General features: G+C 38.4%; 1 protein-coding gene across 3 annotated transcripts in view; it reads right to left on the bottom strand.

Moving 5' to 3' along the window:
- KIF16B (kinesin family member 16B) overlaps nucleotides 1-21,522 on the bottom strand; it is a 314,783-nt gene that overhangs the window by 49,211 nt on the left and 244,050 nt on the right. For all 3 annotated transcript variants that reach the window (XM_039479728.2, XM_074406214.1, XM_074406215.1), the window contains one exon: nucleotides 17,228-17,317. In XM_039479728.2, coding sequence (XP_039335662.1) covers nucleotides 17,228-17,317 — 90 coding nt within the window. The remainder of the gene's footprint in view (nucleotides 1-17,227; nucleotides 17,318-21,522) is intronic.

Below are 21,522 nucleotides of genomic sequence, written 5' to 3'. Positions count from 1 at the left end.
TAAAGTATTGGTGGATAACCCAAAATAGAATGAGAATAAATAAATGGATAACTCAATTATCATTTCAGAATAATTCCAAATAATTTATGTAGATGTTTCACCCTCAATAAAGCAGCCCATTATCTCCCCACTCCTGAAATGTGTGCTATGCATAGTGACTTCCTTCCAAATAATATAGCATGGAAAGGAAGGAAAACAAGTAACTTTACAGTGGAGAAACTTCAGCCAGGTGATCAAGTATCAACAGTGGTGAGTCATACTGACAGTGTACATCCTTGATATGATATGATAAAAATGGCATTTTTACCTTTGTGGTCTCCCTCCCAAAAATGAATAACGCTTACTCAAGAGTATCGGGGTCATGGAAAACCAGGCAAGTATAAGAAACTGACACAGTGAAGAGGGGCCTAAGGAGACATAGTGACTAAATAAAATAGGCTGTCTTGGGTGGGATCCTGGAACAGAAAAAGGCCATTAGGTAAAAACTAAGAAAATGTCAATAAAGTATAGACATTAGTTAATAATAATGTACCAGTATTGGTTCACTAGTTATGACAAATGTCCTGTGCTAATGGAAGATGGTAATACTATGGGAAACTGAGTATGATATGTGAGAACTCTGGACTATTTCAGTTTTCTTCTATAAATCTAAAAGTATTCTCAAATAGGACTTCCGCTTTCCGATCTTACATGCGAGGAGCTGAAAAGTCACTCCCGTCCTCATGACAAGAAAAAAGTTGAAAAAAAAAAAAGAAGATCAACAACTCTTCTTAGATCCAGTGAAGAAGTGAGATCACAGGGCAAACTACTGCCCTCAGATTGCAGAGACAGACAGGTGGACACAGAGAATCATAACTCATCCTGGCACTGAAGCCTGCTGCTGGAGCCAGTATTGGTAGAAACAGGATAAACAGTAATTCCAGAATTGCTGGAGGCTCAAATATAGACTAGTGTGAGTATTAAAATCTCTGAGTGGGGCCAGTCTTGAGGGAGGTCTCCACACTTTTGAGAGTTTTCCCTCCAGGAGTCCCACCAGGTTCTCACTGTGAAGTTGGGTTCTAGTTTTCAAATGATGCGTTCTCACTGTCATGTTGGGGCATCAAGTGGGAGTAAGAAAATGTAATCACTTTTAAATACTCCTAGAGCTCTCTGTTCTCCTTCATAAGGCTTGCTCTCAGGAGAAGGTGTTTTATCAGAACCTAACTAACCAGGACTAAGTGAAACACTCACCACAGGCTGAGGAAAAGACTGAAAACTACCCCCTAGGATCATAGAAGGCTTTCTCCTACCATACCTCACTGTCACATCATAGGGCTGCTGTAGAACAGGGATTACAGCTAAAAGAACTGCATGCCTCAGATCCTATTTTAAAAGACTCCAGGAAAGCCCAAAGACAACAAGGGCAGATAAATACAAGGGCACTAGAGGCAATTCTAGCCTCGGACACCACATCTACATCAACCAATAAACCCAGCCTATATCTTAGCCAGATAAATATAAAACCTCAAACTAAAAATCAATCTACCTCAATTCCTTTTACCCAATATATCAGGTCTAGCTTTCAACAAAATATTACAAGGTAAGTTAAAAGGCAAAAACACAGTCTAAAGCTATTCTAAACTGAAAAAAAATAAAAATAAAAAACCTAAAAAAAAAACAATGCCTCCAAACGCTCCTTTCTTACACACACACACACACACACACACACACACACACACGCACACACAGTGTGAGCCACCAGGACTTAACAAAGAAATGGAAGAAACAAAAACATAATTGGAATGAAAGGCCCAGTAGAAGAAACAAGCGCAGAACAAATACAATTAAAAACAGATTAGGATGTAACACACAGAACTGAGAAAATAACACAAAACAAAATGTAATAAAATAAATGTGATCCAAAAAATGTATATCTAACCAAAGGGCTTTTCAAGAGTACAGGCCACAAATATGTATTCTCAAGCAGACAAGAATGTGGATAAAATACATCAGGTGCATCTTTCAAAAACATACTGGATGACCAAAAATATCTAACCACAAGATAGTACAATGTAAAGAATATAACTTAAAAAAAATTGGAAGGTGGGAGAAAATAAAGTTAATTTTATCTCTGTTAGAGGAGTCCAACTTATAAAATGGAAACACATCATTTGAAACTAGTGACCCTAATGTTTCAATTTTTAAAACAGTCTTAAAGTCACATATATTTTAGAGACAGTATATCATGTGGTGAAGAAATCTAATTTAAAGTTCAACAATTTCTTCAGTTTTCAATTTCAATTTTGTTCAATTCAAGTAAAATTAAATTTAATGTTTGTACTTAAAAATAGCATATCTAGAATAAGCACAATGTCTTAAAGTTATTTCACTTTTTCCCTATTTTTCTATGATTTTAATTTCCTTTTTGTCAGTCGACATCTCCATCCTTTTATCTGTGCCCATTCATTTGACACTTAACGTTCATTAAATGGTAACATTAATTGTATTTATGGAATCATTCTGGGGTAATCTGTTGCTTTTTTTCTTATATTTCCTCATATTATGTAAAACTTTTATAAATGGACATGCATCATTTTTACAGAAACAGTAAAAAGTGATTATTCTTTTTACAAATTTAATGCAAGAGTTAACACCATATGTCTTTTTCTTTTAATAACCTAAGATTTGGGGCAATTGGATTTCAAGTCTCAGCTCAGCAAATAGCTGGTTGTATAATCTTGGGCAATGTATAAAAACTTCTCTAGTTCCTCGTTTCATCATTGTGAACGTGAAGGAATTGAACCGAGATGTTTAAGTTTCATTTCAGTTCTGAAATTCTATAACGCAGGTGCTGATGATTAAAATCTCTGTAGGCAGTGTTAGAAGTAACACTTTAGATACCATGGAGATAACTTTACCTATTTCTTGGCTATACTGCTTTTGAGGAAGGTATCTTACTTCTTATAAAATCTTCACAGTATTCTCATTTGAAGTGAGGCTCAGATGTGCAGAAGGAAAATGGAGCCCGATATAATAATGAGACATACTACTTTTGAGAGGTTATAGAACAGAAAAAGAACAGACACAAACAGAAATACAGTATTCATGAGAAAACCCTTATAACGGCATCTTTTCCTGTTAGAGCTATTATCCTTACAGCAGGAGTGGGAAACGATGCAAAGATATTTGAGCTCTTATGGGAAAACTGTGTATTAAAGCTAAAAATGATGACTGAGGTAAAAAAAACTGGATATTTGTGACAGATATGATAGGCCTAGAGAATGCTGAAGGAGAGTTTAACAACGGCCCGATGCTCTCCTTTGTCTCATTATAAAATTTGGTTATGCAGAGTAACACACAGGAAACAAACAAATGAGGATTAAAATAGCGTATTTCTTAGGCCTAAGAAAAGCATAACGGTAAGCTTGTTTTGCAATTCAGTAAGTAAAATATATTCTAAAGACAAAAGACTGAAATAAAAGCCATTAGAAAATGAAATAAATAATTTGAGGCCTACTAACTTCCAATTAAATTTTTCTTTCCCTTTTTCAGTGTTTGTGAAGTCTAAAAACCCAAGTAATTAGCTTTATTTTGGATGTTCAACCAGTAAGCCTCTAAATTTTTGGTTGAAAAATTTGAAGAATTTTCAGAACCGCTAAGACAATTAGTATTTGCTTAAACATTATAAGCCATATTATATTATAAATTACTTTATAATTATTTGTGAATCCCAGAGTTGGGAATTATGAAAGCATTGAGTATCATCCCTCTAGCAAACTAGCTAGCTATATGTATATGTATGCATCGTAGACATATTAGAAATACAGTCAGCATTCTTTGCTGATACTGTAATATTTCTTAATGATCTCAGAGTGAAATTTTCATCTATAGGTTGATTTTTCTGTTTCTGATTCCCAGTGAACTGACACGGCCCAATTTTCTTCTAAGAGTCATCAGGCTCAAATCCTGACTTCAATGTTTATTACATTATGATAAGATAGGTCAGCCAGTCTGCTGCCATCAAGAAGACAAATTAAATGTAATGGAAAAGTCTCCTTTTATTGAAAGCCTTTTCTCCTGGCAAAGTTCACATTTTAGTTAAGCCAGACCCTGTATTAAGTGCAGGTGGTCGTGGAGGCGACAGACAGCATAAGCCATTTTGATAAATGGCATCGCTATTACTTTGGTTATAAATAATGGCAGCCCTGAAATATAGAAAAGAAATTAAAACGGGTAATAAAAAGACTTGCCTAGCTTTTATGATTTTTAACAATTGAGCAGCTAAAATTGGGTTATAAATCACTGAAAGAAAATTGAGAACTAATAAAGTTGTGGAGTCTTTATTAATAAAACGAAAATATTTGACTTCGGTTAACACCTGATAAAAGTGTACTTTGTTGTCATTCTTCATTTACGAGCCATTTTCTTTACTCCTGTGATATTTGGCTACCCAATTTGTACCCAGTTTTTAAAGATTGAAAGAAAAAAATCAATATAGCACTCTAATTGGTCAAATCTGCTATAACCTGTTTTTTTGCAAGTAGATGCACCTATATGGTAACTAGCAGCTTTTGAAACATCCATACCCTGAAGGCTTGTGGCTGTAAATTTAAGCCATTTCAGCTTTTGAGAAATGCAAATAATGAAAACTCATCAAAAGGCTCCCATAATTCTCACGTCTGACTAGATGGAAGCATTTCTGACTACTCAAAATTAGTAGCTCCCAAGGCCTTATAAGAACAGCTGTCACTGAGAAATATACTCACAAACAAATAAGCAACTCTCTTCCAAGTTTGATTTGTTAGAGGCATAAAGCAGCAACTCTTCAGGACAACCTAGCTGGATTATGAAGGGAGTAATGAGCTACCTTTAGACCCCTGATAGGGCAACTTAAGCCCGTGCCACACAATATTTATGAACACCTGCTCTGAACCTAGCCCAGAGTTTGCAACACACTAGACCCTCTTGAAATAGTAGCTGACTAAAGGAACGAGACAGAGTTCCTTGTTGGTGACCAATATGAAGCAGCCAGTGATTGAAATTAGAATACATCACTGATAGAAGCTGTTGTCCTGTTGTCACTCAAGTGCTAAACCTTAGAGTCATCCTAGGTATAAAATCAAATTTGGAAATGTAGTTAGCACTGCACCAACTTCCAGTTACATTTGGCATAAAGTTTGTAACTTTTCCACATGAAGTCTCACTTTCCCCAAAGCCCAGCAACACTTTCATTCAGGCATGGGCAAGTAACATAGATTTGAGGACATTCCTGTGTGCCACAAAAATTTTGAAAGTGAGAAATACTTTAGATCTGTGAATATTAAATATCTCCTTTTTAAGAATAAGTATGCGGATGAACTAACTGAAGTGTATTTTCTATCTCTTACTATGATTATGATTCAAATTGTCAGAGACACACGTGACAGGAACCTGTCATTGTTATCATCCATGGAGACTTGCTATGTAACAGATTTTTACAGGCATAGGCTTTCTTATCTTTGGTCTCATCTGGAACATTCTGTGAATTTCCCCTTTTAAGTGAACATGGCCATGGAGATGGAGGTTTAGACAAAGAGCACAGGACCAGGAATCAGGAGACACGAACCTTGCCCCATGCCCTAAGTCTTGGTGTGACCTTAACAAAACTCTCTACAGGTATTTGATTCCTCATTTCTAAAAGGAAAAACTGGATTATCAAATCGTTAAGGCCCATCCGGGTGCTGGCATTTCACAATGTGCAAACAGTTCCAAGCTCATTGCTATGGAAGTTTCTCTGCTGCAGCGGGAAGAGTAATACAAGTCTACATCTTTGGTGATCAAAGAGACAATTAACATTTCTTCTTTACTATCTATGTTTGAATGAGTTTGTCATTAATTTTGACAAGAATATTTGTCACTGGAAATCATCTTATAGATCTGGTGCTTTACACTAATGAACAATCAACCTGCAGCTGAATTCTATCAGACATTCAGAAAAGAAATGGTACCCATCCTATTCAAACTATTCCAAAAGATAAAGAGGGAATCCACCCTAAAGCATTCTTTAAAACCAGTATCACACTAACACCAAAACCAGGAAAAACGTAACAAAATAAAAGAAAACTACGGGCCAATATCTCTCATGAACATAGATGCAAAAGTCCTCAGCAAAATGCTAGCTAACCAAATCCAACAGCATATCAAAAAGATAATCCACCATGATCAAGTGGGTTTCATACTAGGGATGTAGAGATGGTTTAACATACCCAAGTCCATAAATGTGACACACCAGATAAACAGGATTAAAAACAAAAATCCCATGATCATCTCAAGTGATGCAGAAAAAGCATTTGACAAAATCCAGTACCGCTTTATGATTAAAAACCTCAGGAAAATCGGCACAGAAGGGATATATCATAAGGTAATAAAAGCCATCTATGATAAACCCATAGCCAACAATATACTGAACAGGAAAAAGTTGAAAGCATTCTGCCTGAGAACTGGAACAAGACAACGGGGATGCTCACTTTCACCATTTCTATTCAACATAGTACTAGAAGTCCCAGCCAGAGCAGTCAGGCAAGGGAAAGAAAGAGAGCGCATCCAAATCGGAAACAGAAAGTCAAACTGTCACTGTTGACGATGATGCAACTGTATACCTAGAAAAACCTGAAGACTCATCCAAAAATCTCCTATATCTGATAAATGAATTCAGTAAAGTTTCAGGGTACAAAGTCAATGTACACAAATCACTAGTCCTGCTATACACCAACAGCAACCAAGCTGACAGTCAAATCAAGAACTCAACCCCTTTTACAACAGCTGCAACAAACAAACAAACAACAAACCCAAAAAACAAACCAAACTTAGAAATATATCTAGGAGGTGAAAGACCTCTACAAGGAAAACTGCAAACACGGCTCAAAAAAATTGTAGATGCCACAAACAAATGGAAACACATTCCATGCTCATAAATGGGTAGAATCAACATTGTGAAAATGGCCATACTGACAAAAGCAATCTACAAATTCAATGCAATTCCCATCAAAATACCACCACCATTTTTCACAGAACTAGAAAAAAAATCCTAAAATTCATATGGAACCAAAAAAGAGCCCACATAGCCAAAGCAAGACTAAGTAAAATAGAACAAATCTGGAAGCACCACAGTACCCGACTTCAAACTATACTACAAGGCTACAGTCACCAAAACAGTATGTTACTGGTATAAAAATAGGCACAAAGACCAACACAATAGCATAGAGAACCCAGAAATAAACCCAAATACTAAAAGCCAACTGATCTTTGACAAAACAAACAAAAACATAACGTAAGGAAAGCACACCCTACTCCACAAATGGTGCTGGAATAATTGGCAAGCCACATGTAGAGGAATGAAACTGGATGCTCATCTCTCACCCTACACAAAAATCAACTCAAGACGGATCAAAGGCTTAAATAGAAAACCTGAAACCATAAAAATTCTAGAAGATAACATCAGAAAAACCCTTCTAGATATTGGCTTAGACAAAGCCTTCATGACCAAGGACCCAAAAGCAAATGTAACAATAAACTAAGATAAATAGATGGGACTCAATTAAACTAAAAAGCTTCTGCAGAGCAAAAGAAATAATCAGCAAACAAACAACCCAGAGAGTGGAAGAAAATATTTGCAAACTATGTATCTGAAAAAGAACTAATATCCAGAATCTACAAGAAACTCAAACAAATCAGCAATAAACAAAAACCCAAACAATCCCATCAAAAAGTGGGCTAAGGACACAAATAGACAATTCTCAAAAGAAGATATACAAATGGCCAACAAACATATTAAAAAATGCTCAACATCACTAATTATCAGTTAAATGCAAATCAAACCCACAATGCGATATCACCTTACTCCTGTAAGAATGGCCATAATTAAAAAATAAAAAAAGTAATAGATGTTGGCATGGATGTGGTGAACAGGAAACACTGTTAAACTTGCTGGTGGGAGTGTAAACGAGTACAACCATTATGGAAAATAGTACGGAGATTCTTTAAAGAACTAAAAGTAGATCTACCATTTGACCCAGCAAGTCTACTACTGGGTATCTACCCAGAAGAAAAGAAGTCATTATACGAAAAAGACACTTGCACATATGTTTATAGCAGCACAATTCACAACTGCAAAAATATACAATCAGCCCAAATGCCCATCAATCATTTTTCATTATGGCCATTCTTACAGGAGTAAGTATGTATATATATACACATACACACATATATAACATTTTCTTTATGTATTGTTATACATGTGTTTGTATATCTCTCTATATATATACACACACACACACGTAACATTTTATGCGTATGTATATGTGTATATACATATATGTACATACACACACATATATGTACATACACACATACACACCATGGAATACAAAGCAGCCATAAAAAGGAACAAAATAATGGCATTTGCAGCAACCTGGATGGAATCAGAGACCATTATCCTAAGTGAAGTCACTCAGGAAAAGAAAACCAAACATCGTATGTTCTCACTCATAAGTAGGAGCTAAGCTATGAGGACGCATGATACAATGAACTTTGAGGACTCAGGGGAAAGGGTGGGAGGGGGATGAGGGATAACAGAATACACACTGGGTACAGTGTATACTGCTCAAGTGATGGGTGCACCAAAACCTCAGAATCACCACTAACCACTAAAGAACTTATTCATGTAACCAGATGCCACCTGTTCCCCAAAAATCTATTAAATTAAAAAAAATCAAATATTGCTCCCAAAATAGATGCAAAAGACAAGACAGGCAGTGTCTTAATCACTGGTCCAGAGAACATCCTATAGAGGATTTTCTCCCAATTACACACTCCTGAGCCCCAAGTCAGATTTACTGAATAAGAAATTCCTAGTTTGGGGCCTGAGTCTGCATATTTTGGAAAAGATTCCCAGGTAATTTGGATGCTCATTGCACCTCCCCTCATCCTTGAAAGCAGTGATTTAAATGCTATTTATCTACCGGGTGAAGAGAATGGTGTGATACAAACCACACAGTGAAATACCTGGGCCTCTGACAATGTACAAGGTCAAGAAGCTGGCAGTATTCTATTTTTGTCTGCGTAGCTGTTTGCTATTTAAAAATTCAAGGAGGTTGAGGGCCTGATGAAGCAACTGAATTTATCCAAGGCTTACTGGGTGCTCCCTGTGGCTACGGTTGGTAGCATTATAATTTGGGTGGTGAGTAGATTTGCAATTTTTATATTAAGCTTGAAATTCTAGTAATAAAACTGTTATAATGCATTTCAACAGTGGATGGTAAAATAGCTGTCCAAGACAAATACAAGGCCAGTAGCCAGATTCTTTTCATTTCTTTCTTTGGTGCTGCTCAGAAAATAAAAACATGAGAAATGGTTCATCAGCACAAACTGAAAGTCCATCTACAAATTAAATAACCTGTTGCCTAATCACTTTTTTCCCTCCCACTGGCATTTACTGGGCACCCAGAGAATGCCAGATGTGAGAGAACAATTGCTCTAACGCAGCCATTTTCCATTTTTACTGGAAGGTTCTCAAAATATTTTTCTCTCAGCTTTGTGGGGAGAAGGGAGCCCCCTAGGGATGTGGCTGATTGAGGCTGATTGTGTTAGAAACTTGGGGACTCTAACGACTCACTGTGATAAATTAGTTACGATGAAGACAGGCAACATGAACTGTTCCATGTAGCTTCTACTCTCCTGATGCACAGGCATCCATTAGCACTTGTTTTGACTGTACATTTTGATATACGAAATGTCCCATTTTCAAAATTCATTCTCTTGTCTCTAAGCACGACACATAAACTGGTTCCAGAATCACTTAGCCAAGAATATCATAAAAAGACCCTTGATGATTGATTCCAATGCTTCATCTATTTCACTGTGAGATTTATGTCCTTGAGAGGTAAGGTGCCTTAGTCTGTTTGGGCTGCTATAACAAAATACCTTAAACTGTATAATTTATGAACAACAGAAATTTATTGCTCACAGTTCTGGACGCTGTAAAGTCCAAGTTCAAGGAGCAAGCAGATTCAGTATCTCCTGAGGTCCTGTTATCCACAGATGGCACCTTCTATGTCCTCACACGGCAAGGGGTGGGGGCAAGCTCCCTCAGGCACTAATCCCATTTATGAGGATCTCATGACCTAGTCACCTCCCAAAGGCCCTATCTCTTAATACCAACTAATTGTAGGTTAAATTTCAACACAATTTAGGAGGAACACAAACATTCAGTCCATAGCCATGCTTATTAGGCTCAGCATTTGAAAAGGAGGACTTCTTGTTAAATGTATGAAAATAAAGTCTTTCAAAAAAAAAAATCAGACAGGAGTTGGCATCTCTTAATCTCCTGGAAGCAGCAGCTCTCCCAGTGACCGCTAACCTTCTAGACCCATGTCATACAACTCGACTAAAATACCAGACCAGTCATCCAAAAAGCGAGGGGGATACTAGTTCTTCACTATTCATGCTAATGGATGAAAAAGAGATGTGGTTTTAAAATTTTTTCTCTCTTCAGCTTGATGAGTTACGTTTCTGTCTTGATGGACTCTTGCATTGTGATCTGGATCCATATGGTAAGCTTCATGGTGTTCACGTGTTCAGACAGAAACAGTAACTCTATCTCCTCCTCGTAGAAACAAAAAGAGAACACTCCATGGGGCTTTGTTTCTGAGAATGTAACTTGATTGATATTTAAAAGCCTGACACTGATTTTAATAGAGTCAAAAATACATAGTTTTCATACAGAAAAAGCACTACAGAAATTATTTGCATGATAAAATTTCAAAGATCTGCTCTCTGGCAGATGCTGCATAATACTTCGTTCTTGCTTTCAATAACACATTGTATCTGAGGCTCTCACAATCTTTTACAAACTAGCTGTGGCATTATCATTTTAAAGATGTGAATTGGAAAACATAGGTTAAATTTTATTAAGATTCCATGCAAGGTCAATGAAAGGGAACAGAAAATGAATGCCAAAAGGAGCTATTATCTTGCATAATACGTATCAATAAATGAAGAGGACAAATTAATTCAAAACAAAAGGGGAAATCCATTTAGAATCCAGAGGAAACTGCTAAGATTAAATAAAATGAATAAATAAAAATAAAACAATTTAAAAAACCTGAATAATGCAGCACCTCCAGTGAAGAACTCAGCCTACTCATACAGTCAATCTGAAAACAGAATAGGCATAACATTTGCATACGACTGAAGATCATGTGCAGCAAATCCGCTCTTCTTCAGTATTACAAAGCACAAAAAATTTAGGTTTTTTATTCATAAAAATCTGTCATCACACAATTAAAAAAAGGACTACATTTTTCTTTGGTTTTTGCTTTTCCCCTGCTCTCAACCCCAACTTGCCAGAATCTTATGGAACCCAGTGTCTTTTTGTCTTCTTGGTTCATAAGTTCTGTTTGTAATAACCTTGAGTTGCTTCTATTTTATTCAGAGACATATCTTATATCTAATAATCAACAACTCCTTACTGCTTTAATGGGCTCATCACCCAAGTGTATATAAAGTATTCCTGAGGGGTCTTCATTTGACCAGCACATCATTCTCCTTAAGGAGACTTTATAGTAAATAATTAACCAAATGAATATGAGTGACAGGGAGATTAGAAGGCTTAGTTGAATGATGCTTAAGGAATTCTTAAACCTGCTCACTAGGGTGATAGCTTTCAGGGCTCTCAGTCTGCCTAACTTCAGTGTATTCTTTACTGATCTTGATTTTTCATATATGAAAGTCTTTAAGAACATTTAAGCTATTATCAAATTTCTTCACAGAGGAAGTCTTACACATGAACCAGAAGATACATAAGATACGTTCAAGAATGTTCACAGACCAGTTGTCACAACAGCAATAATTGGGAAACTACCTAAATACCCATCAACAGGATTCTGGAAACCTGATAAAGTGACATGCCAAGTTTGTTACTAAGCAACACTGCTCATGCTCATAGTAAAAATGACAGACACCCCAACTCCCGGCCCCATTAAGTTGCATCTGGACAGGGGGAATGACAGCTATCCGGTGGGAAGCCACAGCCTCAGACTTCTCTGAGTGAGCCGACTGGTAACTCAGCAGGCTGCTGGGACTCTGGAAATTCTGCCTATGGAGTTGTTCCAAGAAACACTGGTTCCCTTCTGGTATCGAATTCTAGGCCAGAGTCGTTCTCACATATGCCCAGGTAGGGCTCACTCTGTGTACGTTCGCTATCACCCAGAGAAGTGAGGCAAGAAACAGCTCTCAGACAGCTGAGCGGACTGCTCAAGAGACTGCTCAGGGGGACTTCTCCAAGCCTCTGCTCTGCTGGCAAGGACTGTTTCTTGTCCTGTGTCCTTCCCAGGGAACCTGATACTGAGCATGGGCTTATGGGAGTTGTGAGTCTGAATGCATTGCTGGACCCAGGAGGAATTCCTGGTGAGTGTTGCAAATCGTTGCCACTGAGGGTTAGATTAAGAACTTTCACATTCCATGTATATATTATTGAATAATGTCAATCTTTTATAATGAACATGTAATTTATTATTGGAGGACAAAGATTACTGAAAGAAAACAAACCTCCATCAAGAGACCTGTCACTTCAAACTGTTTAAATGGCATACCCCCAAGAGACCATAGCCAAACTCCAGATGAAATGTGAATGAGCAGAGTATCATTTTAGACAAAGTTCCAAAAGACTATAGGCTGTAACTAAAACTAAAGTTTTAAGTTGACAGAAGAGTCTACCTTGGCAAGCATATTACAAATTCTGTGTATTTTGAATTCCAGTGTGCGTTTTAATACTTCTTAGCTTGATTAAAATTTTGGAGTCTTGTATGGTTAGGTAAATTTAATATGTGTCATTTAAAAATATACTATCATCAAACATTTTGTTACCCTTGCAATTAAGAGAGCCAGGATAGTCTTCTACTTCCACGGAAATAAGGAGCCCAATCCGGTGAAGGAGTGAAGTAAATAAAATATGTTCCCACTTAGCTGTGAAATAGTCATCCATGAGAGGAAATTTTCAGGATTCTTTTGCATCAACCCTTTGGCTTTCCTGAAAGAGTTAGGTCTTTAGCAAATCAAGTGATTTCTCTGATGCTGTCAGGCCAAATAGTCCATGTGGAGGTAGCAGATTAGCATTATTTACAGAGATGGTAATAATATAAGCACTAATGAGAGCAATAATAATTGACAAATACCTAATAAACATTGATTTCAAGTCCAAACAAACACTCAGCAAGTAAGACTACATGACGCTGAGCTGCTTAAGAGAAAAAGAGCTTTACAGGAAAGAAGCTCATATTCTACTTAATTTTAAGCTTTATTTACCTTGAAAATGTTAAATCAACAATGCTGTTGTGAGTAGAAATAAGAGTTATTTATATCTAGAATGACAGGCTGTTGTGTTTTTAGAAATGATTCTTTTTTCCCTTTTTTGGTTTAGAAACAGAAAGTAGAGTTCAATGGCCTGGGACTGGCTTCTACTCATCAATTGTTTGACATGAGGCAAATTATTTACATCTCCCGCTCTTCAGCATCTGCATCTGTAAAACGAAGAAGGTAGCGGCTCCCACATTTCCAGTGATGTCAGAGAACCACATGAGATAAACAGCATGGGACCTGACCACGGTCAGCCCCCTGCTAAGTGTCGGGGTTATGGCTATGGACACAAACAATGGCAAACCTCCAGGTCTGTTCCTTTCAACATGTGGTGCTTGCTCTAGGAGCTTACCGCAAGCTTTCAAATCACCACTCCCATAGTCTGGTTTCCTTCAAATACATGCATACATGTGCTTGTGGGTTCTCTTTTACATACGACTTTTTTTTTTTTTTGGCCTTATGAGAGAGTAATTATAAGCCACAAAATTAAACACAACATGGAAAAGCAATTTCCATTCTTAGCTATCACCGAGATCCTAAGCCTGTCTTCAGGAAAAGGGGTTTCTGTGAGCAGAAGTCATCTATGAATAGAAATGGTCTGAAGTCTGAAACGTAGCTAGAAATTGAAGGAGAAATAAAAGGACTTTATCTAATTAGTGTATAAGAAATTTAAAAAAAAAGTCTTAAATTATTCCTGATCCAAACAATAACTTGTATTTCTAAGAGAAATTTCATAATATCTTTCTCCCTTAAACTGCAGGCTTATATCCTTCATCTCTCTTGATAGTTCCAATTGGGTATTTAAAAGTATCCTCTAATTCATGTCTGAAAAAGAATGCTGGATTTGAGCTCTCTGGCACCCCAACCATCCATACTTGGTAAGACCACTAAAATGATCTTTTAAGAATACAAATAAGACCACTTTGCTACCAGGCTTCACACTGTCCAGTGGCTTCCAATTCAAGGCTCCACATGATAAAGTCTCTTCCTATCTCTTTGCCCACATTCCTCTACCATCCTCATCCATTTTCCAAGTCTTTTTGTTTTCAGAACACACCAAACTTGGTCCCACTGCAGGGCTTTTGCACTTGCTCTTAGTGAGAGTTACAATGCGCCCACCTCCAGATTTTCATGGCTGGCTCTTTCTCAACATTCTCAGCACAAATCCCACTCTTTCAGAAAGGCGTATCTGGCCTGCCCCACCTAAAGTAGCCCACTTCCCAGCTCTCATGCTGCACTATCACAATACCTGGTTTTATTCACTTTATGCAAGCTGAAATTGCCTTATTTATTTGTTTACTGTTTAATCTCTCTAATTCATTAGAAGAGGGAATGCACCTGTCTTGTTCACACTGTATTCACCATGCAGAGTTTCTCAACACAGATGAGTGAATTAATGAATGACACTAACTTGATTTTCTTCATTTGAAGGTTAATTTTTTAAAACATGTTTGTAATACACCCTTTTTCCTCTTGAAAATACTCTTACATATGCAATAATCTCTGTTCATTCATTTTGCCCAGTACCAGGTGACTTCTTTGGACTCACAGGTTCACATCATTCTTAACTTTGAGTATGTTTTCTTCTATTATATCTTTAAAGATTGTTTCTGTTATATTCATTCTGGAGTTTTCTTTTAAAACACAGATAGAGTTCTGTACTGGTGCTTGGAAAACTCTTTTAAATATCTCTCAGCTAATATCTCAACTAGAATGCCACCTTGTCAGAAAGCCCAACCCTGAAATGACCTTGTACTAAAGTGTGCCCAACACCTTCTGCCCCACCATTCTTTATTTATATTTTTCATATAAGGCATGTAACTCACTTAAAATGGTAACTACAACACTGCATGCTTACTCTTAAAGTGCTAGTTTTCTCCTTGTTTGCTGTCAGTGTGCACCTTCTGCATATTTAAGATATACAGAAGAAGAAAATTTTTGTCTTTGTGCACCACAGTTTTACTGGAATCTAGAAAAATGTGCCTACACAGATTGGGTTAAACTAATCAAAGAATCAATATAAAATAAATACATACTGGAATGAATGATGTGTGTGTATATATAAAGTGTGAGCCCTTTTATTTCACAGAAATTGCTTTTTACATGTATTGCTTTGGGAATTCAGTGACTTTAATTAAATATGCAAAATCCGTCCATTATTAAAATACTGACATAGTAACTTATAACCTAGTGGTTAATGAGCTACAAAGCTCACTTTAAAAACAAGCTGCTTTGTACATTTCATATGTACACAATACTTCCTTTAATTGTCAATATGGATTTGAGACATGAAAGTTAAACTGCAGAAACAAACTTAATAACTTGATTTTAATGTTATTACAGTTACTCCTGGAATGAAGCCTCTTGGGAACAAATTCCAACTTGAAGTTTCCTAAATTTTTAATAAAAGGCTAGTGTGTGACAGCTTAATAGCAGAATTTCAGAGACAGCTTAAGATACTGTTTGGATGTGTGTCCCCACCAAATCTCAGGTTGAAATATGATCCCCAATGTTGGAGGTGGGGTCGAGTAGGAGGTGTTGGATTTTGGGGACAGATTCCTCACAAATGGCTTGGTGGTATCCATGGTAATGAGTACCCTGAGATCTGATTATGAAAAAGAGTCTAGGACCTCCTCCTTTCTCCCTTGCTCCCTTTCTCCCCATGTGACACACTGGCTCCCCTTCATCTTCTGCCATGACTGGAAGCTTCCTGAGGCCCTCACCAGAAGTGGATGCCAGCGCTATGCTCCATGAACAGCCTATAGAACTGTATTCTTTTCTTCATAAATTACTCAGTCTCAGGTAATTCTTTACAGCAATGCAAACAAATGAACACAGCTTAATTCTACCTGAGCTCAAGATTCTTCTATACATCGGGGAACTATTTTATTAAAAAAAAAAAAAAGTTATTTCTCTTTGTATTTTATATCATATGTTAAAAAGAGTGCAAGCCATGAGAATGTTAAGTGAACATTATTTAATGTGAACCAAATTAGGGAACCAAATTTCTAACTAAATTATTTTTTAGAATGTTATTTTAAAAAAAACCATAAAAATAGTGCTGAAAATGAGTATTTGGTGAAAGCAGGCTAATTAGACAATGACTGTTGATTGATTTGCAGCCAGTTCAACCCAAAATTCCCAAAAAGTTATACCTAAATAATGCTTCCTTTAATTGAAGTAAAATCATCATCCTCATTATCATCATCATCATTTGGAACACACACATTCATTCTAGGAATACTTTTCTTAAAATTACTTGATGAGTGTTTGTTCAAAAAGGAAAAAAATGACTAACATATTAATACCCTCTGGATATTTGATCTGATGCATGAAGTGCTGTCTTGTCTCTAGATAATTCCGCATTTTGTATCTACCCTTCCCTCTATGCTCAGTGGCAAAATAACTGTCATGACTTGACTTCTCATTAAGTAGAAGACTAAGCATGAATTTAGTCTTTTTCTTAAAAAAAAAAAAGTATAAATCTATATGAAGAAAAGTTATTTTAATTTTAATAGGTCTCATAATTGAGAAGTAATAAATTAATTAAAATATTTATTTAAAAGTAACCAGAACATTTATGAGAAGGATAGAGTTCACTTGCTGTTACTGTACTATCACTTTCAAAATCTTGTGTTCAGAAAAGGTTTAAATTGTGTAGAACAGAAATGCAACAAAGAACAAAAATTAAAGTTATCTTTGATAAAGGAGTAATTGAAATAAGACTTGGTGACACTAATAACATAGTATCTGAAAGAGAGAGAGAAATGGAGAGAGATAACATTACTAATACAATAAGCTCATTTACTTTTTAAAATGAATGCTCTTAATTGGAAAAAATAATTTCATAACTTACCTCTGTATACTTTAACTTCAATGTTTTATGCATTTCTCGAAAACGACTGTAACGCCTGAATACAGTCCATGTCTCATCTAGGACAGTAATCTATTAACCAGGAAAACCAAAATGAATAAGCATTAAGAAGAAAAAGTCACTACAATTTTTTTCCAAATAATTTAAAAATTAAATTAACAAAAAGTGATTAGCATGTAAAATTTATCTAGAAATGAAAACATTAATCTAGCTCAGGCGTCCCCAAACTTTTTACACGGGGGGCCAGTTCACTGTCCCTCAGACCACTGGAGGGCCGCCACATACTGTGCTCCTCTCACTGACCACCAATGAAAGAGGTGCCCCTTCCTGAAGTGCGGCGGGGGGCTGGATAAATGTCCTCAGGGGGCCGCATGCGGCCCGCGGGTCGTAGTTTGGGGACGCCTGATCTAGCTGCATGAACACAACTTAGATATAATAAATGTACTTTACTTAAACGTGCAGCTTGGGCTCTCAGATCTTGTTATAGGCAGCTTGTCTACGTAAAGTGAGGGGCAGATGGTCATTTCTTAATTGGTTATAAAAAGTGTCCCCTTTTATAGAAACACTTTCAAAGACAAGGAGATGGAAGAGGAAAAAATCTTACTGCATCTCAGTCATTGTTAGTGTAATAACACAACAGTATATTTTGTTTTTTTTCAGAGGGAGAATAATCAATCCAGCCTTTTGTAGGCTGACTGGAGTTGCATATCAGGTCACATATGAAAGGTCACAGTGACAAAAAGAGGCAGGTAGACCACATCGGCCTTTACAATCACACCTAAATTACAGGCCAATGAATATCCAATTCCTATCTTCACTTCCCACCTTTCTTCTGAGCCCCAGACCCATGTACCCAACTTGGACTCATCTTTCTTTCCATGTCACCAAGGAACCTCCAATTCAGTATGTCTAAAACCATACTCAACATATTCCCTCCAGTCCCAGCTCTGGTGCTTTCCATTTCAAAGCATTCTACCACCACCTACCAAGCGATGCCAGCCAGAGATGCTGAGGTCATCCCTGACCCCCATCCTCTTCCTATCCCTGAAATCAAGCAAGTGCTAAGTCTTGCTCCTTTTGCCTTCTAAACATTTCTTAGAACTTTATCCTTCCATCCTTTGCCATCAGCACCATTTTGACTCTAGACCATTAGGTCTCCTGTGGACCCTACGAGAGCACTGCCCAACTGTCCACCCCACATCTGCCCTCTCCAATCGCTTCTCTGCATGACTGGTGAGATCTTTTAGAATTCAAATCTAACGATTTGATTTTGGAGGCAACCCTCCTTAAGGGTAGCTTCATGCTGCTCATAGAAAAAGACCTACATTTTTAACCTGCCCACACCAGAGTGTCTGCAGGCCTCTCCCGCTAGGTGTCTTCACTCCTGCTGCACTCCCTGAAGGCACATATTCCCTGCTACCTCAGGGCCTTTGCACAGGCCATGCTGCTGTATGGGAACTTAACTTGCACATAAGGGAAATGCTCTTCTCAAGCACAGTAATTCAGCCCGATTCTCCTGCATGTAAATCATAGGGCCATCAGCAGGAAAGCAGAAACAAGAATGAGAAAAGACACAGATGGGCAGCTTTGTAAGGAGGCATGAGCCTGAGTCCCAGCCATTCTCTGATTCACTCACTTCCCGAAGTGGCAAATGAGATGATATGGGGTGTATGGGGAGGTACATTTTTAAATTTTTCATCACTCTGGTTCTGTACGCATTTTTCGCAATAACTTTTCAATTGTGCCAGGCTTCTTATGAGTTTCCTTGAAAAAGACATTTCCATAAGAAAACAAAAGTGAGCGTATTTACAGAAAATCATTACAAACGAAAGGGCGGGTGCTCTGCAGCTGCAGTGAGCATGTAAGGCTGGTAAGTATGTCACTTGAGCTGGGGAAACCCTGCTCCTGGCTGCCAGGCTGGTTGGTCTTCCTCTCTGGCTTTCTCCTCCTCAGCAGACCCCACTGACATACTGAGAGCAAGACCAGCACAATCAGCAAGGATGTGGGGCTTTCCTCCGGGCCACAGCTCAGCAATCCACAGTCTTGGCTGGACACAAACCAGGTAGCAAGCACAAAGCCGGAGCACGAGTGGGCCCTTCTGCCTTTCAAAGTGGCATGCCACTGCCTGCTTACCCGGAAAAGCCCAGGAAGTTAATGGAACCACGCCATGACCTAGGGGTAGTAAGACGCAAGATGAGACCGTTTCACAAGTGAGACTGTGCTATACTGGGACTTGGGATTCCTCAGAAAGCCACCTCCAGAAGCCTAGGTTTCTTGCATTCCTCAGATTCTAATGTTCCCGGCTCTCCTTCCATCTCCTGAAATGCTTCCATTGCACTTCTTGGACTCGTGGACAGTCATCAGCAAAATCCCCCAGAACCTCAGCCTCTTCTAGAACATCCCCTTCATCTTTGCTCTAACTGGAAGCTGGCTCTCCCGTAAGGAAGCACTTCCCTGGCAATGCTCCCGCTCTTCAGCCTACCGTGCTGAGATGGGGGTCAATATTGTTCTTCCTTCCAACTTCCAAATCACTGCTCCTCTATCTTAGAAAGGATAGATATCCTCTAAGGCATTATCCTCACGGAGTAGAAATCTCTCAGACCCTGTGTTCTACCTCCTCCTTGCTGGCAGCCATTCACCCTGGTTGCTTCCTCGATTTCTTGAAGGTTTAGAGAGTGCTCACTGTCATCTGCTTCCCTACTGATCCTGCATGATTCTTGGTAATTTCATTCATCACACAGATGATACCTTCAACACCCTGACCTCTAACGTCCTTTTACCTCTGCCCTGGTTTCTTCCTCACTCAACCTGAAAACCATGAGAAATTCTCATAAGTACAAAACCTCAAGTCTGTCCCACTCTTGAAAGTCCCCGGACAAAAATAAACCACAACTCTTGTTAAAACCAACTGTCTGCTCACTCCCTGCCTGCACCTGCCCAGCAGAATGGGGCTGAGGAATAACACACCCCACCAAACAGACGGATCTCATTTTAAAGTCACAATTCCCTCTGTGAAGTCCGCCTCTGATGACACCCACCAGTCACGCCATGTTTTCCAATTCTGTGCACTCTTCCATTCTCTTACAAAATGATTATTCCTCTTCGTCCTCAAGTCTTCACCACCTCTCTCCTGTCCTCTTAGCTGACAGCCTTAAGTCCTATTTCACTGAGAAAACAGAAGCAATCAAAGGAACCCTTCCACAAACGCCCTTGCCCACCATCATGTCCTGCCGCTCTTTTCTCCTGCTTCCAGGCTTGAGATACGTCAGTGCTCCCGGTTAAGGCCAACTCCCTGGAATGCTGGGTTCCAACTCCTTTCGCTTTCTGAAGGACACCACAATTGACAATTTTCTCTCCTCTCTCCTGCACCAACGTAGCCTCCTTTCTGTCATATAACTACAACAGCATTTAAATGTACCATTATTTCTCTCGTCTTAACTCCCCCTTCCCTTCCATCTACCACTCCATTTCTGTCTTTTCCATTAAATCAAATTTCCTTGAAAAAGTGTATTCCTGATGTCATCCATTTCATCTCATTCTTCCCTGGATCCACACAAATCTACACACCTTTCCACCCAAACTACTCTTACCAAGGTTAGCAATGACTTCTGTGTGGCTCAGTCCACTGGTCAATGTGTGGTTTTGATAGTACTTGGTCTGTGGGAGGGATCTGACACAGCTGTCTGATAGCACGCTCCTCCTTCAGCATCTTTTGCATTCATTTCAGCTTCCAGCTTGCTACACTCTTACCTTAGTTTTCCCTTCATCTGGGATTTCCCATCTCCCTGACCTCTAAACATCAGCGTGTTCCAGGGCTTAATTCTTCAGAGCATGTTTTATTTTCTACCTGCACTCACTGCTTTGCTGACCTCATCCCATCTCACAACATAAATTTGCATGTGGACGACTCCCTGGATGCCCGCACCTCTCTCCTGAACGCAGACTCGTATATCCTATTGCCTGCTTGACAAGCTGGCCTACTCGGATGTCTAATAGGCATCTCACACTTACCATGGCTGCACTTACCAAAATTAATCTCACCCAAACCCACTCTCCTTCCCCATCTCAGGAACTGACAATGTTATTCTCCCTGTCACATGCAAAAACTCTGGCATCATCCTTGATGTGTGTCTTTCTCTTTCACACCTCACATCCAGTCAGTCAGTGAATCCCTTCTTGCCAAACTTCCAAAATAGAATGAGAAAATGACCATTTCTCACTATCTCCACTGTTCATATGTTGGTCCAAACACCATCATCTCTTGCCTGGATTATTTT

The sequence above is a fragment of the Saimiri boliviensis genome, chromosome 9 (genome assembly GCF_048565385.1).
Source record: "Saimiri boliviensis isolate mSaiBol1 chromosome 9, mSaiBol1.pri, whole genome shotgun sequence".
Taxonomy (NCBI): domain Eukaryota; kingdom Metazoa; phylum Chordata; class Mammalia; order Primates; family Cebidae; genus Saimiri; species Saimiri boliviensis.
The sequence above is the reverse complement of the archived record's forward strand: the minus strand, read 5'-3'. Positions and strand labels throughout refer to the sequence as shown.